The 22,728-nt window shown below is 33.7% G+C and overlaps 4 protein-coding genes across 5 annotated transcripts; 2 read left to right on the top strand and 2 right to left on the bottom strand.

Annotated features, from left to right (window-relative positions):
- Window positions 1–1,125: 1,125 nt before the first annotated feature.
- LOC140665386 (uncharacterized) lies at window positions 1,126–7,068 on the bottom strand. 2 transcript variants are annotated; one of them, XM_072891467.1, is made up of 9 exons: window positions 6,825–7,062; window positions 3,853–3,918; window positions 3,314–3,440; window positions 3,063–3,193; window positions 2,753–2,862; window positions 2,519–2,664; window positions 2,254–2,452; window positions 2,032–2,148; window positions 1,126–1,852 (listed from the first exon to the last, which is right to left on the bottom strand). In XM_072891467.1, the coding sequence occupies exons 2-9, from the start codon at window positions 3,910–3,912 to the stop codon at window positions 1,735–1,737; spliced, it is 1,008 nt and encodes a 335-aa protein (XP_072747568.1). In that variant the 5' UTR covers window positions 3,913–3,918; window positions 6,825–7,062; the 3' UTR covers window positions 1,126–1,734. The 2 variants fall into 2 exon arrangements, with proteins under 2 accessions (XP_072747568.1, XP_072747567.1); XM_072891466.1 differs by having other exon boundaries at window positions 2,254–2,664; window positions 6,825–7,068.
- Window positions 7,069–7,616: 548 nt separating this feature from the next.
- LOC140665384 (4-aminobutyrate aminotransferase, mitochondrial-like) lies at window positions 7,617–13,118 on the top strand. Its single transcript, XM_072891463.1, has 10 exons — window positions 7,617–8,385; window positions 9,831–9,958; window positions 10,214–10,381; window positions 10,666–10,752; window positions 10,842–11,037; window positions 11,116–11,288; window positions 11,373–11,513; window positions 11,629–11,786; window positions 11,882–12,150; window positions 12,221–13,118. The coding sequence occupies exons 1-10, from the start codon at window positions 8,322–8,324 to the stop codon at window positions 12,334–12,336; spliced, it is 1,500 nt and encodes a 499-aa protein (XP_072747564.1). The 5' UTR covers window positions 7,617–8,321; the 3' UTR covers window positions 12,337–13,118.
- Window positions 13,119–13,250: 132 nt separating this feature from the next.
- On the top strand, window positions 13,251–17,105 carry LOC140665385 (4-aminobutyrate aminotransferase, mitochondrial-like). Its single transcript, XM_072891465.1, has 10 exons — window positions 13,251–13,394; window positions 14,641–14,768; window positions 15,047–15,214; window positions 15,454–15,540; window positions 15,624–15,819; window positions 15,900–16,072; window positions 16,157–16,297; window positions 16,388–16,545; window positions 16,623–16,891; window positions 16,974–17,105. The coding sequence occupies exons 1-10, from the start codon at window positions 13,331–13,333 to the stop codon at window positions 17,084–17,086; spliced, it is 1,497 nt and encodes a 498-aa protein (XP_072747566.1). The 5' UTR covers window positions 13,251–13,330; the 3' UTR covers window positions 17,087–17,105.
- Window positions 17,105–22,687, bottom strand: LOC140665381 (VPS35 endosomal protein-sorting factor-like). Its single transcript, XM_072891445.1, has 18 exons — window positions 22,310–22,687; window positions 22,041–22,128; window positions 21,674–21,886; window positions 21,425–21,584; window positions 21,049–21,257; window positions 20,818–20,948; window positions 20,514–20,690; window positions 20,092–20,436; window positions 19,824–19,924; window positions 19,557–19,738; window positions 19,340–19,483; window positions 19,086–19,249; window positions 18,862–19,024; window positions 18,572–18,764; window positions 18,342–18,481; window positions 18,115–18,276; window positions 17,728–17,994; window positions 17,105–17,641 (listed from the first exon to the last, which is right to left on the bottom strand). Exons 1-18 carry the CDS (start codon window positions 22,324–22,326, stop codon window positions 17,546–17,548), a joined length of 2,952 nt encoding a protein of 983 aa, XP_072747546.1. The 5' UTR covers window positions 22,327–22,687; the 3' UTR covers window positions 17,105–17,545.
- Between the last annotated feature and the right edge of the window lie 41 nt (window positions 22,688–22,728).

Genomic DNA, 22,728 nt, shown 5'->3' with positions numbered 1-22,728 from the left:
GAATACACAAAGCACACATAGAGACTACGTCTTCTTTTCACAATTCTGCGAGATGGAAGAAGTTACATTGCAAAAGCACAAACATTTCTCTGATGACTTTCCTGAATAGGGCTTGAGATGTTTTTATTCTTGAATAATTTCTTATCCTTGAGTAATTTCTAACGCGAAAAGTTAATATGCAATTCCTTCGCTCACTCTCGTAATCGCGTCGTCCTGAAAACCATATTCGTTGGAACGATAGACGCATACCAAGAGCGTTCTCAATCTGGTCGTCCATGATCGAAAAAAAATCAAGGCGATTGTCTGCGTATCGCGATTAATCCTCCCACTCCTTCGAAATAATTATTACATCGAAATTTTATTCAAATTTTATTTAAATATTTTTTCTTAGATTTAATTAATATTGCAATATGTGTGAATATTGCAATATTATATATGTGCATATTATGACAAAATATTATTAATTCTATTTAACTATAATTGAAACAAAAACACAATAACTTTACGTATTTTATGTTTTACCTCATTGTTAAATAAATCCAACGAAACGAAAAGTATTCACGCTAATTGCAATAAAATAATACAAACATTATACATCAAATGGGAATGAGAGGATTAATAATAGAACGAGAGAATCGTGTAAAAAAAATATGGAAAAAGGAAGGAGAGTATTTGAATAATTAAACCGCAACCGGCCGCGGACGTTAATTAGTTGCTTAGCGATTAGCAGTAAGTAACAAACAAAAGATACCTTTGTATTATTGTACACCTCGCGCTAGAATTTGGCGTAGCACGAGTTTTAACTTGACGCGCTAATATTACGCACTTTGGCGACGATTATTATACCGCGCGTCCGAGGAGACGATATAAATATAAATATATATATATATATAAAGAATATATAAAGAATATGTTGTATATGAAAAGAGATATTGAAGGGGAAAGGAGCAAAGAAAAAATATGTTACTATATAGTTAGCGTTGTAAACGATAAAGAGAGAAGGCTTTAGTGTATATAGTTTTGTAAAGTGTTAACTATAGTGAGATCTCTATAATATATATATATATATATATATATATATATATATATATATATATATATATATATATATATATATATATATATATACTATATATATATACACACACACACACACATATACAGTACATTGCTACGAAAACGTACGTGTGCATACGTTTTCTAATTGGCATGATTAATTATGAGTTCATATTGTGTGGCAATTGGAAGCGTATAAAAAAATTGGTAAAAATCGTCATTTCGTTAAAATATAGTTGCGTACTAATTAATATTATATCGTGCGTAAGATCGCGGAGATGCGTTGATGGTTATATAATAATGTGATATACGCGTAAAAAAAATTTTAAGCTGTCAATAGAGAATGTCCTAATATTAAATATCATAGTGCCATTACGCAGCTTCTTGTCACTCACCTTGTTCCCTCTCTTGTAAATTTCAGAGTAAGCACATTATTTCTTTTTTTTTTTTTATTTTAAATCATACTCTTGTGAAAGCAATTTTTTACAGTTTTCCAGAAAAAAATAGATGCAAAAAGATGGGAAAAATTTTGTCATAGGATATTTTTTCGCAAAATTATGCTGTGAAATATAAAATATTATGATTGGGTTTTTATTAAACTCTATTCGACGCAATGTGCGTATATTCACATCTCACATTTAGCGTTACATATGAGATGTCAATACCATGCTCACAGCTTCAATAACAGTTGCAGCGATCAGTCGGACAATTCGATGGATAGCGCATGCAACGTCTCAGGCAATACTGATCCGCTCCGGTTTTGTTAGCGATATCTCCAATGGCGTCGCACGTGTTTCTGCAAACACATATCAGTAAACGAGAATTAGAAAAGATTTAACGCACGGATAGATGGTATACCAAGAATTTACGCGCGATAAAACTACACGTAACGATTTGATTGCTTAATGCAATTTCGAATCAATTGTAATTTATCGCTTAAGCTTATATATCATACTGATTAATTTGAATACGCACAGACAGTGGCAGACATCCGGCGGGCAGTTTGACGGGATACGTATACAATTCACTTGACACCAATTGCTCATATTTTGCCTGTATCGATAAGCCGCGGTTGGCTCGCACACTTGAACCCTGAAATCGTGAAACGTTCGTCGTGCATGAGTGTCCCACAAGCGTGAATTAATTCAATATATGTCAATTATTAACATATTAATTTTTAATTATGCCGATTCTCACCTAAGTGGCCGTGCCAACGGAGTGCTCGTGAATTTCGGGACTATGGAATACAGCTGATAAATAGTATTTTGATACAGAAATCGCGGCGGTACTCCACCGGTGCTGGTGACGATCCTTACGTCGGCGCAATTTCGGAACGTCTCCGGTCTCCCGCATCCGACAGCCTCCGTGCCATTTTCGCATGTACCCCACATATTGCCTGGCATAATTAGACAAAATGAGAAATTAAGTCGCGACGGAGAAAGAAAGATAATGTAAAATTTACCTGTGTAATAATTCCATTGCACGACGCATTGCGAACACGTCAAAAACGCCGGTAAAGTTACCATATATCTGATTATTCCCTTTTTTCCTGTGTCGCGTGGAATCTCGAATCGAACGTCTTGTGTCCCAGACACGTACAAAGGATAACTATGAAATTAAGATGTATTAGTGAGAAGCGAGTAGTTGTAATTTATAATAAACGGAGAGAAAGAGAGAGAGAGAGAGAGAGACTCACGAGTCGAAACATTCTTGGGTCGCCTCGCGCGATGGATCGTCGTTAGGGCACAGATACATCTCGAATCTTCCGTAATGATTGGCCGTTAGCTCGACTTCCACTTCAATTTCCTACACAAATTGTACTCTGACAGTTTAAACCTGCGTTATTAGAAATTTTTTTAGAAATGTGTCTTTTTTCTCACGCAAGTGTTTTTTGTATGCAAGTGCACGTAGAAAATAATTATATGTCAGTTGTAAGTGGTAGCAGTAATTCATATCTTTAAACGTAATGTCCAATGCAAATGTGAAAAGTTGACAGATTACATTACCTGGTTCACGGTATAATGTCTAACGATGATGCCTTTGGCGAACTCGCCGCCCGCCTCGTGCGGACGCGGTTCGCTTAAATGATACGCGTCGCCGCAAACCCCGCATTTTCCTTTATTTTGCTCCCAATGAACTAATAATCCAACGAAACAATAGTAATCATTAACATCATTAATATTATATCTCTCACATCTAGTAGCAAATTTTAGTTAAATTAAGGAGGATTCCTGTAGACGAATTTGTATGAACAAACCTGCGTATCCTCCGCAAAATAACTCGTTATCGTTGTAATTAACAGGGTTTGGATAGCCGAACCTCCACATTGCGTTTCGCGAGGGCGGATCCATTAATCTTCCGTGAGCGTGGATCTCATCGGGTACCTTTCAAATCGCGACAATGGTAGGTGATTAAAAGAGAGGAAAGAAGAAATATTGCATAAGAGAACGAAACCGTATATACTTTGCACACTTTCTTCCATGTCGTTAAATGACCGGCTTCGCGTTTACTTTTACTCGCGTGTAAAGTATTAAGGGCGCGTCCGCAGGAAAGTGTTGTGAAATTTTGGCGAACCGCGCGAGGCTATTGAACGGGTATATACGTATCGACAAACGAGTGGGTAAGTCGGACTTTCGTTGCCATTGGCAAAAATTTATGTGAGAGAGCGCGGAAGTCCGTGAAATGTCTGAATTCGTTATTATGGACGTTCGTGAAAAAAAAATAAAAAAAAAAAAAAAAAACGGAAAGCCCGTTTGCATTTTGTTCGCGTAATTATTGTAAGGGAAATGGTCTTACTTGCACGAAGAGATATAATATTACGAACAGGATGTCGTTTCGTCGATGCCTCGTAATCATTTTTTCCTGAAAATCATAAATATTATCATTGTCAGTAATAATAAATATTTGTGCTCAAATAAAAGAATTTTCTTTGTAAATTTTGTATATATGTATATATCAATAGTCTTTGTTGGAGAATTTTCTTTACACTATCGACAAGTAAAACATTCATTTTATAAAACAAAATAAAACTATATAAATTTAATCGTTGAATTAATTAATGGGTAGATTATAAAGTTTTATATATTCCTCATCATCGTCGAGAGGAATTTTTTGAGATATTTAAAAAACATTAAAAATTTTTTTCCTAGGTGTACGTATTTAAAACTCTAATAACGAGTTCCGGTTTCGGAAGACGGGGGCGAAAAAATTGCGTCCTTGAATCAGCTGGTAGGTGCTGAACCTTGCGTAAGAAAGCGAGGCGACGCGTATATTGTGTTGTTACGACAATAATGGCGAATATACGTGTCATCGACACTTGTGTCATGTATTATTAAGCAGTACATGTAGCACGGATTAAGATAGGCGCCAAGGTTTGCTTCACATGTCCTTTTAACACAATCTCACAAAGTTCTTACGCTTCAATTTTAAACTTTGATACTCATTCCCTGGTCAGTTATATATTAAAATTCATCGATATGTTGTCAATCGATCGTTAACAGATCCATTAGCGTATCGGACTGAACGAGAATTTGCTGACATTTATGCATACATGTGTGTCATTGACAGCTGTTAGCACGTGACGTGATGACGACTTTAAAGTGACAGCCTCCATTAGGTCGAGACTCTAATATAAAAATCATTTAAAATATCATATTCTCAATCAGTTTCTGATTGCAAATCGAATTCGTTGATCGTAGCTTCAATAAATATTGTATAAATATTGTAGATTCATATCTCATGACAGATGCAGAAAACTCTATTTAGAGAGGCAATAACGGTACTTGATATACTTGATCTTTCAGATTCTACGAAATAACTGTGCGCGCCTATCAAATGAAAAAGAATAATCAATGCATAACATATGATTGATGTAGCATTTATATATTATCGCTTTACTCTACGAACTATCGATTCATTATACATACATAGATTTTCTTGTCTCGTTTCTTGGGTTTCTTGATCTTTTATCGTGTAACGAAATCTGCTGCTCTCAGACAGGTAGTTTAAACAGGTCGAAAGTGGATCCGCAGTAACAGGATTCTTGGAGTCACAATGGGACACATGTTCATTTCGTGATCGAAATAAAAAAAGATTCGCTACATGAAAACCGCAGCCGGTTAACCTTCGCCAAGAGCGAAGCTTTTATCTCGCTGCTATCAAAGCGCAATGATAAACCAAGGAGACGAAACGAGCGATTCGCTTCAAGGGACGAAGATAATGGAATTTAAAATGACGTCGCGAGGTGACGGTCAAAGACCGTCTATAAATCTAACACTAGTAACACCAAGCCCGTCTAGTTCTGACAAACAATGTTCTCGTCGTTCTTCGCGATCTTCATCGTCGGAATTTCCCCAACGTGAATCGTTGGAGGACTGTTTGTCGCATAAATGTCATAGGCGAATTTAGAAGAAATAACGATAATAATCGCGATCGTAAAACCTGAGACAAATGGAGCTTTTTGACTTTTGGGAGGAATACAAACCGAATAACACACTAAAATTCCTTCGTAGGGTGAACGACCGGAAAAAAGGGATTTGCAAGTCTATTCAAATCCTATATACTTTGGGCACAAGTATGACACAAGTGTGAAAACATGCCGTTATATGAAATACGGATATTTTTACGGATTTTTAGGATCCGTCTGGTTACGAATTATTCCGTTAGAATTATTTTTTTTTTTTAAATATATGATAGAATTATAGTTTTAGCTATCCGGCTGAATTATATCCCAACTACGTAAGATCGCTCGTTACCGAACTTGTATTATTCCGACCGGACCTAGTGACGTTTTTATTGGTTGCCTTATAGTATCTCGACTCATAAATATGTCAAAACGAAACGAAAAAGAAACGTAAAGATAAGCTAATAAAGCCGCGCAAGTACGAGCGCATAAGTTATCGGTATGTGAACACACGTGAATCCTCCTCGTATCATTCTCTTGTCGGATCAATCGCCCAATCGCCAATTTGAAAGTTGCAGTCGTAAATTATCGATCATTCAAATATAGTTAGTCTTCTCTATCGGTCGATAAACTTGTGACGTATAAATATTTATAAAAATCTCGCTTTCCTTGAAATAAGTATAAATTTTATTATATTAATAGAAAAGAGAATTAGAGATGAAAACAGACGGACGTTGAATTCACGGTAAGTATCGAAGAGATAAAAAATATTTTTAATGACAATAGATAATGAATAAAAAACTGGCCAACATTTAATGAACAATTAATTCGTACTTTGACAATTGAAAAATAATTAAATCGCATATCGCATCACCATGTAAATGATAAAAAAATGATCGGAGATCAATGAATTATCTGACCGTGATCGTCAAAAATCGAGTTTATCGGGTTCCACCGGTTTTGAAAGCAAAAATCACAAGATAAAACAAAAAGAAAAAAAATGAGATTAAATTTTTCCCTGGCTTCATCAAGGTTGCAAAAACGCAAAAAAAAAAATTGTAAAAATACAGACAAAAGATTGAAGTACGATAATCTTTCAAGTATAGTTTTAAAGCCTTTTGTATCGCGATCTGACAATAAGTGATAATTGATTAGGATCTGCGAGAAGTGAAGATGCGATCGAAGAATATGATCAATACGATAACAGATAATCGAATATTAATTTTCGTATAGATTTGGGGAATTTATGTGCGACATTGAGCCAGATCTACGACCGGTCGTATCCTCGATCTATTTTATAGGGCATTAACGGAGTGACGAATGACGGACGCACGCAAAGTCAGTACCGTAAACCAATTATACTCACACATCCGAGTGCACGTGCTCAGCCTGACGATTGGGTTCTCAGGTAGACGAAGTTTGGTCGCTCCGAAAGGTCGTTCTCTCTCGCGGATGTAGGATGTCACCCGGGAAGAGACGATTCCGTGGTAGAGATCGGACGGGCCCACTCGAGTGCGTTCGCGCGAGTGACAATACGCGTGCGCCGCGCGCGGCCCGAGCTGCCCAAAAACACGACCACCTCTCCACCTTGTAGGCAAAAGGTCTCGAGGCGTGGTTTCCAAGTAAGTCGGATTTGGGCCCGTATAATAGTGGGGACGAATCCGAGAACGGAAACTGGAAAATTGATCGAATTAATTTATCTGCTTGATCGAATATTGTATCGATTTTTTCTGTCGAAACGATCGCTTGCATTTCAAATCTGTCAAAATCTGGATAAAATAAGATGTATTTTCTTCTTTCTGGATCGTCAAGTAAGATATCTTCCGTCCGACGACCGTAGATCGATTCATTACTTTGCTCGAAAACCTGTTCGATTCTTTCATACTCTTCGTCTCGAGACGACAGCGATTGTAATCGATTGTTTGCCTTCTGTCATTTGTAATGAGGTCAAGCGCACTACAAACACTGTGGTACTTTGAATTGTGTATGCTAAGAATATATGCCCACACAAGAGTATATACATATGCATATATATTTATGTGTATATGTGTATTAATGATAGTTGAAAAAAATAACAATTATAATGACTAAAATTTTACAATAATTCTGGAATAATATATGTATATGGTGTATATGATATTACAGAATTTTTTTGCTTTCTTTTAATCGACGCCAAATTAATTATATAATCACTGCGTGACTTAATAGAATGAGCAACAATGGCAACATATAAACATAGTAAGTAATAACGAAGATTAAAGGATTTATCGGAAAGTTCCATTACAGAAGTTTAATTGGTAACGTTCTATAAGAAAAAAGTCCGAAATTGTACTTTCACTTTCTCCGAGACGTGGTCACGCGTCACGCCACGAATCGCTGGAAATGCAGTACTATTCCTGACACGAAGCGCAACGGTATTTTTTGACGGTACAACAGACAGACAAACAGACAGACAGTTGTGTAAGGAAGAACGACAATTTGATATCTTCCATAAATCAGCAGTTACTTTCGCAGTCAGGCCATTGTGAAGAGAGTTCATTTTTCAGCTTTATAACTTTTACGTGCTGTCAAATATCTATCGCTAAAACAAGTTTATTTTATCAAATGTCGGGAAGAATTTCTATACCTATAATATGTTAATAAATTGAAAATTCCATCAACTATAAGGTAAAAAAAAAAACAAAAAAAAAACAAAATCTCTACGAGCAGAAGCGGCATTTCGTGCGTAACTCGCGCCCTCAACGGGATTCTCTCTTTCTACACGCTATCAGCGCGTATCACCGACCAGTACGACACCATCCCTTCGGCAGTAAGGACGTCGCGGAAAACAGCCCTCGTATCCGTGCATCCATCTCAGACAGAGATGATCGTTAACAAGTGTCATCGTGCGCTGAATGCGCGGACCTCCCTTCGACAGCTGCTAAACGGTATTTATCATTTCGTTTCTCTCTCTAACGTTTCTATTAAGTCACATATAATGCTATGAGAACCGATCGGGAAACATGCCGCTCACGAACGAATGCTGCATGGACCACGACAAAATCGATAAATTTGTCTCGGCTCCGGCTGCTCCGCTGCTTCGCGGACCTTAAAACATTATGTGCCGAAGAGCGTGATTTAAAAGTAATAAATAATATCGACAGAATTAATATATTAATTCTCCCATGCATCTTTAATCAGAGTACTGAATTAACAGTGTATCTTTCGTACGTAGCCTGCTTATGCACATATTATCATTAATTTCGACACATTCGTTATCTTATCTGAAATTTTAAGTGCCACGCAGCTAAAAAGTAATGTTTTGAAGATATTTTGGTGCTAACCTTGAATGTTGTAATGCTAATTATAAATCAACTTTATACAGTGTGTTCTAAAATTATAAATTTTTTCTAACAAGAAGAATGGTCTCAAAATTGAAATTTAAGATTTTTGTTGCAAGATGTTTCATGAATTCATGTTCAATCATGAATGTAGGAAAGATTAATTAACGATAAACATTTAATGATAAATATTGATATTTTAATCTCAGTGGTAGAATTAATAGGTATTGATGTGTAAATATATATATATATATATATATATATATATATATATATATATATATATAAATAGCGCTCTGTTTTGAATCTTCAACAACAGATTAAATTAAAGCCAGAAATAACATCAAGAACAAACATTGTTATGGATTTTTGTTTAATATACATAATATACGAGTATATAAATGAGTATAACATAAACGTCAAAACTAAACATATTGTGAAAACGAATACATTAACATTTGCTTGATGCACAAATAAAAATATGATAATGTATTCTGATAAAAATACTTGGCATATCCTTCTGTTTTCTATACAATTATTTTAAATGAGATGAGAGGTATAACAATACTTTTTTGCATACGTAAAGAGAAAAAGAGATAGCGAGAGAGAGAGAGAGAGAGAGAGAGAGAGAGAGAGAAAGGGAATGAAATAATACTTACATATAGAATATATTTTTATTTCCAGAAAACAAAATAGATCTTACTAGGTATCTGAATATTCTATTTGATATTGAAAGGATTATCACTCTCTATTTTCTCTATTCATGATTTATTTTGTACGCCCGCATCCTGTATCTCGTATCATTGAAACCCGCAAGTGATTTAATGTGACAATGGTATATTAATCATAAGCATTCTTAATCGGCGTCAATGAAACTAAATATCATATTTGTCAAATAAATTAGCTATAGTTGTTTTTTATGTAAATACTTTTTAATCCATTAGTTCCAACGGTGCAGAGAGAAATTTATTTATGTAAAGATATAAAGATTTTTATTTAATGAAAATGAGAATATACTTAAGTTATAAGAGTGTAATATTATCGTTGTGCAGGTGTTACAACAACGTGGAATAGATGCTTAACCGGTTCAGTGTCGAGAGAACCAGAAGGGCCAGTAATTATGACGGAAATACCGGGTCCTCGGTCGCGAAGCTTGATACAAGAATTGAATGCGATACAAGTACGTCAGATGCTGACTTGACCCAATAAGAATAATCATATAATTTATACATGTATTAAATTCACGACAATTCGTTTTGAATTTCAATTCAATGGTAATTTACATATATTAATATTATTTAAATATGTAAAACACAATATATTAGCAAACGTAAACGTATATAACATTGAAAATAATGCGTAATCTTTTGTAAATATTAATACATACGCTGAAGAGAGACGAAACGGGTTACAATGTTAACATCTGTGACTTCAGCAAGCATCTTCCGTACAATTCTTCGCAGACTATGAAAAATCCTCCGGTAATTATATAATGGATGTTGACGGGAACGCGTTGCTGGACGTTTATATGCAAATCTCGTCAATGCCTCTAGGGTACAATCATCCGGCGATGTTGGAGGCTCTCGCCGATCCCGTTAATCAAGTGAGTGATATAAAGCCACTTTGGCACGGAGTACCGGATTTTTTTCCACATACACCATTTGCATGCTAATCTCTTTTACAGGACACATCACTTAAATCTTAACTGCATAGCTTACAGGACTTGATAAACTTCCTTCAATAATCTACTTTTCTTAGAATATCTTTCAAGAATCAGATTTCTTATTGTTAGATGAGTTTTTTTTTTTTTTACATACGTACAAGACATTCGTTGTATAAAAAATATTTAACGGTGTTTTTCTTTTTTTTTTTTTTTTTTTTTTTTAGAAAATTATAGCAAACAGACCTGCGTTAGGTGTCTTTCCGGGAAAAGATTGGCCTAACAGATTAAGAAATATTTTGCTTAACAAGGAGGTATGTAATAAACCTATTTGATTTTATCTCTCATCCCGCCACTTGTGTGTGGATGTGTGTGTGTAAATCTAAATTATTATGCTGAACAGGTTGCTCCATCCGGATTATCGCACATCACAACAATGATGTGCGGTTCTTGTTCTAATGAAAATGCTTTTAAAAGCATCTTCATTTGGTACGCTGAGAAACAAAGACAAGGAAAACCATTTACAAAAGACGAGATGGAATCATGCATGATAAATCAAATTCCTGGTTCACCGCGATACTCTATTATGTCCTTTACAGGTGCGATATATCAATTTGAGCAAAAGCAAGTCTCGATCTAATTATAAATGTTTTTGACAAAATATTTTATATCGGTAGGTGGCTTTCATGGAAGAACCATTGCTTGTCTCTCAACGACTCACAGCAAATATATACACAAAATAGATGTACCCGCTTTCGACTGGCCCATCGCCTCTTTCCCAGAATATAAATATCCTTTAGAAGAAAACGTCCGAGAGAATCAGACTGAAGATAAACGTTGCCTTGCAGAGGTATCATCCAATCACAATTGTTAAGCATCTCTGTGAATGTTTTACACGCAAGAGAAGATCTCTAAAACTTAACGGATATTTCAGGTCGAAGAATTATTTGAAAAGTACAAAAAGGAAAAGAAGGTACCAGTGGCTGGTGTCATAATCGAACCTATTCAATCGGAAGGCGGCGACAATCACGCATCGCCGGAATTCTTTCAGGAACTTCAACGCATAACGCGAAAGGTAAAGTGTATAAGAAAAGTGTGTAAGAAATAAACTGCTCGCGAGACAGTTATATCTCAGTTTGCGTTAAAAAGAATATTTCGATCTTAAATATTTCAGCATTAAAATATTTCAGCACGGAGCAGCGTTGCTTATCGACGAAGTCCAGACTGGTTGCGGGCCAACGGGAAAAATGTGGTGTCACGAACACTTCAATTTAGATACCCCACCAGACGTAGTGACATTCAGCAAGAAAATGCAATTAGGCGGTTATTATCATTGGGAGGATTTCAAGTAAATATTTTTTATGACAAAAACGATATATAACGTGTTAAAAAATTAATGACATTAATATTAATGAGTGACTGCTCCCTCCACTTTCTTTGCAGGCCGAAACAATCATATCGCGTGTTCAACACTTGGATGGGTGATCCAAGTAAACTGATACTGCTTGAAGCGATCTTGAAAGTCATTAAGAAGGACAATCTCTTGGACAGGGTCGTGCGCGTTGGCGATTATATGCTGAAGAATTTAATTGATATACAAAAGGACCATTCCAGTGTCATCAATGCAGTGCGTGGACGTGGGACTCTGATAGCATTTAATTGTCTCTCACCTGAAATGCGAGACACCATAATGAAAAAACTTGCAGCTAAAGGTACAGTGGTATTGTAATGTAAAATATAAACGTTAATAGTATAACTTAAGTTTTCCGTATTCTGTTTTAGGTATTCAGGTAGGTGGATGTGGTAATCAAGCTGTGCGACTGAGGCCTGCGTTAACTTTCGCAGAGCATCATGCTGATATATTTTTGGATGCACTTCGTACTGTACTAAATGAATAAGGGTAAATTTTGCGGTTTTTCGTGTCTTCCATATCAAATGTCTTCCAAATCAAATGTCTTGTATTAAAGAATGGTTATGGAGATATATATAGCGATGTGTGTGTGTATATGAAGTTGAAAATATATTCATTATTTTTATATGGCAGTTGCATTATGGGGATAACAAAACTTTAAAGAAAGTGATGCAAAACTGCAGCGAGAATGCATATCTGGCGATTCTAGAATTGTTTGATATGTATTTTTATTGCATAGAATATATATTATTACATTGATTATTTAAACATTTTGTACAGTATTTTCTGTTTTATTTGAAAAAAGATGATATCAAATTATATATGCCAAGTTAAGAAATAATTTTTTCTTATAAACTTAATTTTAATTTAACTTAAAAACGACTCTGTTTTTTTTAAATTATTTTTTTATTATTTTATTAATCAATTTGATTAATATAACGGATAATTTGTACGATCATAAAATATCTTCCGAAAAAACTGCCAATAAAAAGAGAGTATTTGAACTATATTCCGTGTTATCTATAAACTCCAATATTATTTATCTCGAAATTTTCCCGAGTATATCATGTCAGTATCAAAATGTCCATATTTTCGATGATAACTCTTGTGTCAAATAAGTCTTTCTATCCTTATCTGCAAAGAAATAATTAAAGAGTACAGAAACAAAACCGTACATAAAATATCTAAATCCTGATTGATTAATGTAAATATTTATCATCACTTTGAAATACATCGAGAACATCTTGTGCAACTCGACATTCTAATAAATACACACAATTCCAAGTCGAGGAATGATACGAGAATAATTCCCTCTGAGCAGAAACGGCTGTTCATAAACTCTCATCCCCTCCTTTTCCCTTGGAATTGTCAGCTCTTCGCACTGGGTAAATGCACGCTATCAGCGCATATCAGTGGTTAGTACGACATTATCTCTTCTGCAGAGAACATCGCGGAGATCCGCGCTCTTATCTCGAACGGAGATGATCGTTAACAAGTGTCATCGTGCACTGAATGCGCAGACGTCGCTTCGACAACTGTTGAACGGTATTTTATCAATTCGTTCTTCTTATCAAACTTTATTATGCTAAATTGACATAGAGATATCATAGAAACTGATCAGATGATAAGCATTATAGATGTTGCTGTAGAATCTTGTTGAAAAATGGAACGGAACTTTTTTCATATATTAATATTAAAATTAGAAGTTTGTTTTAATTAATTTATTGTAATGTCATAATTTATTTATATATATATATATATATATATATATATATATATATAATTCATATTAATTGTTGAAGGGATCATAATAAAATCTATAAACTCATTTTGACTCCAGGTACTTTGTTGCTTTAAAGTTCTGTATGCATCAAACAATAAACTAAAAGATAATAAATAGTATATCGCCAGAATCATTATATATATTGACTCTTTCATGTATCTCTTGTTTTTGACGTTATATCTTTGGTACATAACAATTTTTACGCGTATTGTTAATATCGATATACCTATTGTTATCTTATCTAAAATTTTATTTATATACAAGTAATCGTCTAAAAAATAATATTTAATTTTAAAGATATTTTTGTGTCAACTTTGTGAATTTTGCAATATTTTAAATTATCTATACGCAATTCCAGAGTTATAAAGTTGAGAATTGTCTAAAAATTAAAATTTTAATCAATGGTGTAATAAATAAGCTAATAAATTATGACATTATAATAAATTAATTAAAACAAACTTCTAATGATTAATATTAAAATATTTTAATATTGATAATGGAATTAATACATATTGATGTGTAAATATCAATGAGCATTAAATGTTTATCACTGAGCATCGAGAATTTGCTTTCTTCTAAAATCATTTATCTAATATTAATATTTGAAAAAAGTTCCGTTCCATTTTTCAATATATTCTCCGATACATAAAACATATATTATACAATCTTTATATTTCTTTTATTGTATGTCATGTCCATCCTTGCCTGTTTTTCACATCATTGTAACATAATGATTTGTGAAGGGTTAAAATGCAAAATTGCACTAATATATCAAGCAATCATTTTTAACTGGCGTCAATAAAGCTAATCGTCAGAACTGTTGGACGAATCAGCAAGTTAAATTGTCTTCCTGCAAACATCCAGTAATCCATGTCGGCATAACAAAACTCGAAAATGCGGAGAGAAATATATTTATATGAGATATATGTATATATACATTTATAGAGAAATAAGGATAATAATGCCTACATGCTAAAGAATAAGAACATATGTAATATCATTGCACAGGCGTTGCAACAACGTGGAAGAGATGCTTAATTAGTTCAGTGTCAACGGAACCAGAAGGACCGGCGATTACGACGGAAATACCGGGTCCACGGTCGCGCAGTCTGTTACAAGAATTGAATGCGATACAAGTATGTCAGATAAACTATTAATCTAACAGCAATAATATAATTATGTAATTTAATTTATCAATACTTTAAAACTACTCTTTGAATTTTTTAAATATATTATTATTGAATATATCGATGCATAAAACTAAAGCTTATATATATATATATATAATATATATATATATATATATATATATATATATATATATATTGATAATATATATATATATAATGTATAATCTAAATATGTTCAGCAGCAGAAATGAAATATGTTACAATATTGAAATCTGTGACTTTAGCAAGCAGCTTCTGTACAATTTTTCGCAGACTACGAAAAATCCTTCGGTAATTACATAATAGATGTTGATGGAAACACGTTGCTGGACGTTTATATGCAAATCTCGACAATGCCGTTAGGATATAATCATCCGGCGATGCTGGAAGCTCTTACTGATCCCGTTAATCAAGTGAGTGACATAAAATCGCTCTATTGTAAACATTGAATTTTTTTCACATATATAAGAACAATATTAGCATTCTAATTTCTTCAGAATATATTCCATTTGAATCATAAATTTATACTGTTCTTACAGTGCTTGATAAACTTTGGCTAATTAAATTTTCTCGGAACATCTGGCAAACTAGTTTACATCCCGTTCACAATGTCCGAACTATATAAAAACATTTTTATCTTGTTTCTTTTTAGAAAATTATAGCAAATAGACCTGCACTGGGATCCTTTCCAGGAAAAGATTGGCCTAACAGATTAAAAAACGTTCTACTTAAAAAGGAGGTATTTGATAAATGTTTTAGCTATAATTTATTTTTCATATAATTTAATTATACTATTTAGATCGAAATTATTACTGTCGACAGGTTGCTCCACCCGGATTGTCACATATCACGACAATGATGTGCGGTTCTTGTTCTAATGAAAATGCTTTTAAAAATATCTTTTATTGGTACGCCGAGAAACAAAGACAAGGAAAATCATTCACGAAGGAAGAGATGGAGACATGCATGATTAATCAAATCCCTGGCTCGCCGAGATACTCCATTATGTCCTTTAAAGGTGCTATATATCAATAAATCAATTGTACAAGAGCGAGACCGCATTATACATGATGTTTCTGAACTATCTAATATCGATAGGTAGCTTCCATGGAAGAACCATTGCTTGTCTCTCAACGACCCACAGCAAGTACATCCACAAAATAGACGTACCAGCTCTCGACTGGCCCATCGCCTCTTTTCCAGAATATAAATATCCTTTAGAAGAAAACGTTCGAGAAAATCAGACTGAAGATAGACGTTGTCTTGCAGAGGTATCATCCAATCACAATTGTTAAGCATCTCTGTGAATGTTTTACGCGCAAGAGAATATCTCTAAAACTTAACGGATATTTCAGGTCGAAGAATTATTTGAAAAGTACAAAAAGGAAAAGAAGGTACCAGTGGCTGGCGTCATAATCGAACCTATTCAATCGGAAGGCGGTGACAATCACGCATCGCCGAAATTCTTTCAGGAACTTCAACGCATAACGCGAAAGGTAAAGTGTGGATAAACTCTTCACAAGGCAATTATTTTTAACTTGCAATAAAAAAAGATATTTCTTAAAATATTCATTAAAATATTTCAGCATGGAGCAGCTTTGCTTATCGACGAAGTCCAGACTGGTTGCGGGCCAACGGGAAAAATGTGGTGTCACGAACACTTCAATTTAGATACCCCACCAGATGTGATGACTTTCAGCAAGAAAATGCAATTAGGCGGTTATTATCACTCGGACGACTTCAAGTAAATTTTTTGACATATCAAAAAGCAGTAACAGAATTAAAAATTATCAACGATTAATTATGCACTGCATATGACAGGCCGAATTTACCGTATCGCGTATACAATACTTGGATGGGCGATCCAAGTAAGGTGATACTTCTCCAAGCGGTCTTGGAGATCATTAAGAAGGAAAATCTCTTGGATAGAGTTACGCGCGTTGGTGACTATACTTTGAAGCATTTAACAGACATACAAAAGGATCACTCTAGTGTCATGAGTGCAGTGCGTGGACGTGGTACTTTCATAGCGTTTAATTGCGCTTCTCCTGAAATGCGGGACACAATCATCAAGAAACTTGCAACTAAAGGTAAGAGGTGATCATGCAACGTAAAATCATGTAATCATTAAGAATATCTCCCATGTTTTCATATTCTTCGTATTTTTATTAGGTATTATGGCAGGTGGATGTGGCAACCAGGCTGTACGATTGAGACCTGCATTAACTTTTACAGAGCGTCATGCCGATATATTTTTGGATGCGCTTCGATCTGTATTAAAATAATAAGGATAATTTTAATGAGGTGAATTAATAACACTGTAACATAATTTAATCAATTTATTTCTTTTAAAAATGTAAATATATGTATATATATCTATATATATTAATCAACGCATATACATGTACAAAATGTTTCAAAAAATTGTGCAATTAAAGGCGAATGTATGCTTTGATAATTCTGGAATTCATTGAGTAATATTATTATTATTAATATATATTGTGTAAAAATATAAATTGTTATGTCAGTTTTTAAATATTTTTCACTTCGTACAATATTTAGAAAAGCTATAATTTAGAAAAGATGATATAAAAATTAACAATTAATTATTATAACTTATTCACTTTGTTCTTTTTCCACTATTATTTGCTTTATTGATCGGCATTGATAGCCAGAAAGTTTATTGCATAATAACAAATTATCTTTCGAAAAGAACTACCAATAAAAAGTGTTTAAAGTATCTTCTATTGTCGATAATTTGACATTTTTGTGAGTATATCAGCAAAATGCCCATATTCCCGATGATGACTCTTCTGTGTCATGTAAGCTTTTGTTCTCATCTAAGAAATAATCATGAAATAAGAGCGTGATAGCAAAACTATTGTATAAAATATTAAAATCTTGATTATTGAAAATATATATTTACTGTCACTTTAGGATCCACCGAACCATGTCGTTGTGATAAGTTCCACAAATTTACGGCCATGTTTGCCAACGCAGCATCTCGCAAATCTGCTCGGATAACAAAGCAATTAAACAGCTCAAGTGCCAGAGCAGACTGTTTATCGAATTGCTCGATAGATCCAAGATACTTGAGATGACTCAAGATTTCCTCAACGATCTTGGAACAAATTTTATTGACCTCGCCAATAAATTTCTGATCAGATCCATATAATTTGTCATTTGAATCAACCTAAAATGTCATTGTCATGTGTTATCTTAGTTTCTATTAACTTTCTCTACTCTAACTTTACAGATATAAATGTCATGTCTTTTTACTTATCTCTTCAAATGCACAAAAGTATAAAATTACCTTGTCAATATGATAGGGATAATTTTCCTGCGCTACCGTTGAAAGAAGATCGAGTACACGCAAATACAAATATGGTTTGATTGAGGTATTCTCCTCGAAACAACGTTGAACCGCGTTGAGCAAACCTCTCATCAAATACAAGACGCCGTGTTCTGGGCTATCCTAATAAAACGAAGCAATCTCTTAATTATAATCAACATATAATGTATGTTAATATAAGTACATACCGGAACTACCAGCAATGTTGACAAGAAATTCGACAAGTATGAGAGCAAATATGGTTGTGAACTTTTCTGTCTTCCATCAATATCGATAGTTTTCGGCATTTCGGGAACTAAACTTAAGGCAGCTTTGAAACAGGCATCGGCTGAAAAGTATCCGTTTACACATTTATAAAATAAACAAAAGATCAAGAAAACAATATATTAAATATTAGAAAGATTAATTCGATTCACACCTTGGCCTAGACATTGATTCAAGAGAGCGACTTGTCCAGATAAAAGATATAATTGAAGACGCGTGTGAACCAAAGTTAATGATGGTATAGTGATGAAACAGAACGCAGCACAGGCGCGCACAAACGCCGATGTTCTTCTCGTGTGATGACCGCGCACTATTTTTCTGGTATCGACTGATAATCTATTTACACACTGAATACAAAAATACAGAAAATTGTTGTATAACCAATATACATATAGATTAGAATTAAAATAGAAAGAACAATCTAGTAATATATGTATATTATACCTGTACAAGTTGTATATGAACGCTATCAAGATTAGGAAACGCCGCCCTGGCCTCTGCATAAAAACTAAGTTGCTTCTCAAAATCACGACCATAATCTACTCGTTGCACCAAGCCGCATATTAGTTGTCCGATCTGTCGTTTCTCATCTTCAACAGTCAAAGCACTGCACAAATTTATTGAGTTTTAAAAATCGGAACAAAATTTACAAAAATAAATTGACATACCTAACAGAATCGTGCATAATCCTTGCGATAAACATGAGAGCATTTATGATAATAGGATCTGTAATGGGTCCATTCTGCACACTCAATCCTTCTATAACAGTTTTGCAAACTTCAACCTTAATACTTTCCTTGTGAAACAAGTCAATTAGAGGCAAAAAATTGTCCTAGAATGCAAATGTGAAATCAATGTTTAATCAATGTTCAATATTTTAAAGGCTGAATAAATACGAATATATAATTAAAGCATACAGTACCATAGCAAGGAGTGATTCAAAATCTTGCGTGTGGGCAACTATCTTCTCAATAATATTTTGCAATTGTGGATAATAATTTTCAAAAGCTTTGTTCGGTCGTAGATGGTCTATTATTTTACCGAAGAATAAATTAAGCTCATTTACCTGTAATACATGTGTATTAGTAATCTAATTTAATATATGTATAATAATAAAGAGCATTATTATATAAACTTACAGAAAAATGTATGACAGTAAATTGAATCCAGATCTCGATGCAATGCATAAATTTGTTAGGGTCTGTGAGATCCGTTATGTATTTCCATATTATGTTAAGCACCGATTGACAGTCTTCTTTTGGCGGAGATTCTCTTACAAGACATTCTCCTAAACTTCTATACAGAAGATATTGAGGATATCCTGTCGAAATGTTGAAAGAATTAACATCTTTTAAATCAAATATATGTATCGCTATATTTCTCGCTTAATCTTTTAATCTCGATACCGTCGTCTTGGCTCGCTACTATTAAATTTACAAAATCCATGGCGCGTGCGGCAATGTACGTCGGTTTAAATGCAGTCAATACTGTGTTCAATAATAATGATCTGAAAAAAGATATATATATATATATATGTTTGTGTGTGTGTGTGTGTGTGTGTGTGTGTGTGTGTGTGTGTGTGTGTGTGTGTGTGTGTGTGTGTGTGTGTGTGTATACAGAGGCAACTAAACGAAATTAAATATGAATTAAAAATATTTAAAATATATATTTTACCCATTCTCTTGTTTTTTACAACGAGACAAAACTTCCTCGAGAAGACTCTCGGGCGATGTTACCACTAAAACCTGTACAATCCAATCCAACGCCGGCAAATAGAGATTCAAGTAGGAATGTAAAGTGAGATTCTGTTTTGCTAATTCATTCTTCACAGTAGGCCCAAATAGCTGCTGGTATGTAAAAAGAAAGTCGTAGAAATTCTCCCGTACAAACTCAAAATCTGACGTTTTGTTCAATGCCAATCCCACGCGACATAAGTAACATCTCGCGTAAACCGCTATCAACGGATTCCCGATTCCTCTTATCATATGAGTTATACGTAATAGGGCAGTATTAAATTCGCTAAAATAAAATGTATTTGTAATTTTAATAGTTTAAACTCTTTCACGACATTATGAGAATCTTGCTGAGAATTTTACCTTGTTGTCAAAAAACTGTACGATTTTATTATCGCCATTTCTACATACAAACGGGGGACTAGTTCTCGTATAGAGGCTATTTTATAAAACCAATTGCGACACGTTTCCTTTGCATTCTCTGGAACCATGTCAGGCGTAAAACTGTCGGGTAAGCTCGTAGGTACTTTACTTCCTGGTCTGAAGAAAAAATGTTGTCATTAGTAATAAAGTCCTATAACGATCCCATAACATAATTTATATGAAATAAAAAAATATAAAATACATGCAGCTCTAAAACATAAGAATTTTTTGGTACGATAATTACTTGTAGTATTCAGCTTTCATTTTCAATCTTTCATATACAAGCTTCCCAAAGATATCCAATATATCTGTGATGAGAACAAACTTGCTTGGATAGAAAGCCATTACAGACGTATCTACTAATAATTTGGCACACTAAAAAATAATTTGGCGTTAATTCTGTAAATACTTTCCTGTAAAGTTTTAATCTAATTCTAAGCTTTATATTACAGAGACTAAATAAAGGAATAAGAACCTGTATTGCAATTTTAAGTGCCTTTACTCTTTGATCGGAATGCCATGCTTGTACTAGTTCATTATTCAATTGCTCGATTCGTGCGGTATACTGCTGTTGCGATAAATCCAACATTTGTCTTACAGAGCCTTCCTCAAAATCATCCAATTGCTCCAGTCGCGTTTTTACTTTATCAACCATTGGTCCACTTGGCTGGACTTTCACTACAACTGTAATAAGATTATTATATATTTAAAATAAATTATAAATTTATTTATATATAGAATGTATATTTAAATTAAATTTCTATATTTAAATATTAAATAATATAATAATAATTATTTTTCTTTTCATAAAATTAAATTAATTCTCACAAATCTCTTGAAAAAATAAGTACCTTTTTCTCCACCTGGTAAGAAACTAGTAACGATTGATAGTTTTTCAGAAGTTGTATATTTACTCAATATAGCAGAGCGTCTAACAGACCATGGCTCGACCAATTCTTCTGCTGTATCCTTCAACTTTTTACCAACAAGTGCAACATTAGAATAATCCCACTATAACATACATTATAAACATGTATTGTGAAAAATTATCAATTATCAAATATGTATAAAAGTATCAGGAAAATTATATATTATAGTACTTCATCTGCAGCCATTTTGGAAAGAGGATCGAGTTCTTCTCGAGCAAACTGTGTAAGAGGATCAGAGCCATCCAGAGAAGGATGGCTTAGTAATGGATCGCTCAGTGGATTTGTAGGAACTGGTGTATGGGTCGGTGTTGATATTCCGGTAGAAGAACTAGTACTTGTGCTTCGTAATGCACTGCGTCTAGTTGAATTACGTCCATCAATTAACTATAAACAAAAAGAGAAATACAAAAACTTATTTCTATAAATTACATTTATATAAAAAAAATATATAATTTAATATACAATATTAGAAAGTACATTTATGTAAGATATACTCCTATACTTTATGTAAAATATACTCTATAATACTACATCTTACAGTGATTACAACTGGTTTCAACGGATGATCTACAGCTTCTTCTAAACATGCAAACTTTACAGTTCCATACTCCATAGGTTTTGAGATCCTGTAACAAAAATTTTTGTATAATATAATATAAAAAGCCATTAGAGCATACTATCGCGCATGTTCTTGTTTTTGCTCGTATTTTGTGAGATTAAAAAGATTTATTTCTCAAAACGATTCATAAAATAATAACAGAAAATTTAACATAGAAAAAAAAATTATTATAAAAATAATTTCCTTACCATTCTATTTCTGTCATAATTTTGTATGTATCAAAATATTTTTCCTAAGTTATAAATGACAGTATACAATCTCTGCTATTATGACAATGTATTGCGGTTCATTATTCGGCTCCCGAATTTGACATTAGAGAATACATTTACAGAGTCAAACCAAGTCAAATGTCAGATAACTCTTGACACTCGACACCGTTTTCATGTAAACTATAGAGACTTCGTATGCACTCATTGGATTTAATTGGCCAATCAGGACAAAAGAAGCAAAGGTTTCTTTATCTTGATTGGTCAATTAAACGCTACATCTCACGAGTATTTTTAAACGTACTCCTACGATTTCGCAAGTTTTCATTCATATAATTATTTAATTAATGATCTAACGTAAAAAGTAATTTTCTCAAGCATCGGAATATATATCTTTTGCG

The sequence above is a fragment of the Anoplolepis gracilipes genome, chromosome 4, assembly GCF_047496725.1.
Source record: "Anoplolepis gracilipes chromosome 4, ASM4749672v1, whole genome shotgun sequence".
NCBI classification, from domain to species: Eukaryota; Metazoa; Arthropoda; class Insecta; order Hymenoptera; family Formicidae; genus Anoplolepis; species Anoplolepis gracilipes.
This window is presented reverse-complemented; position numbering and strand designations above follow the sequence as displayed.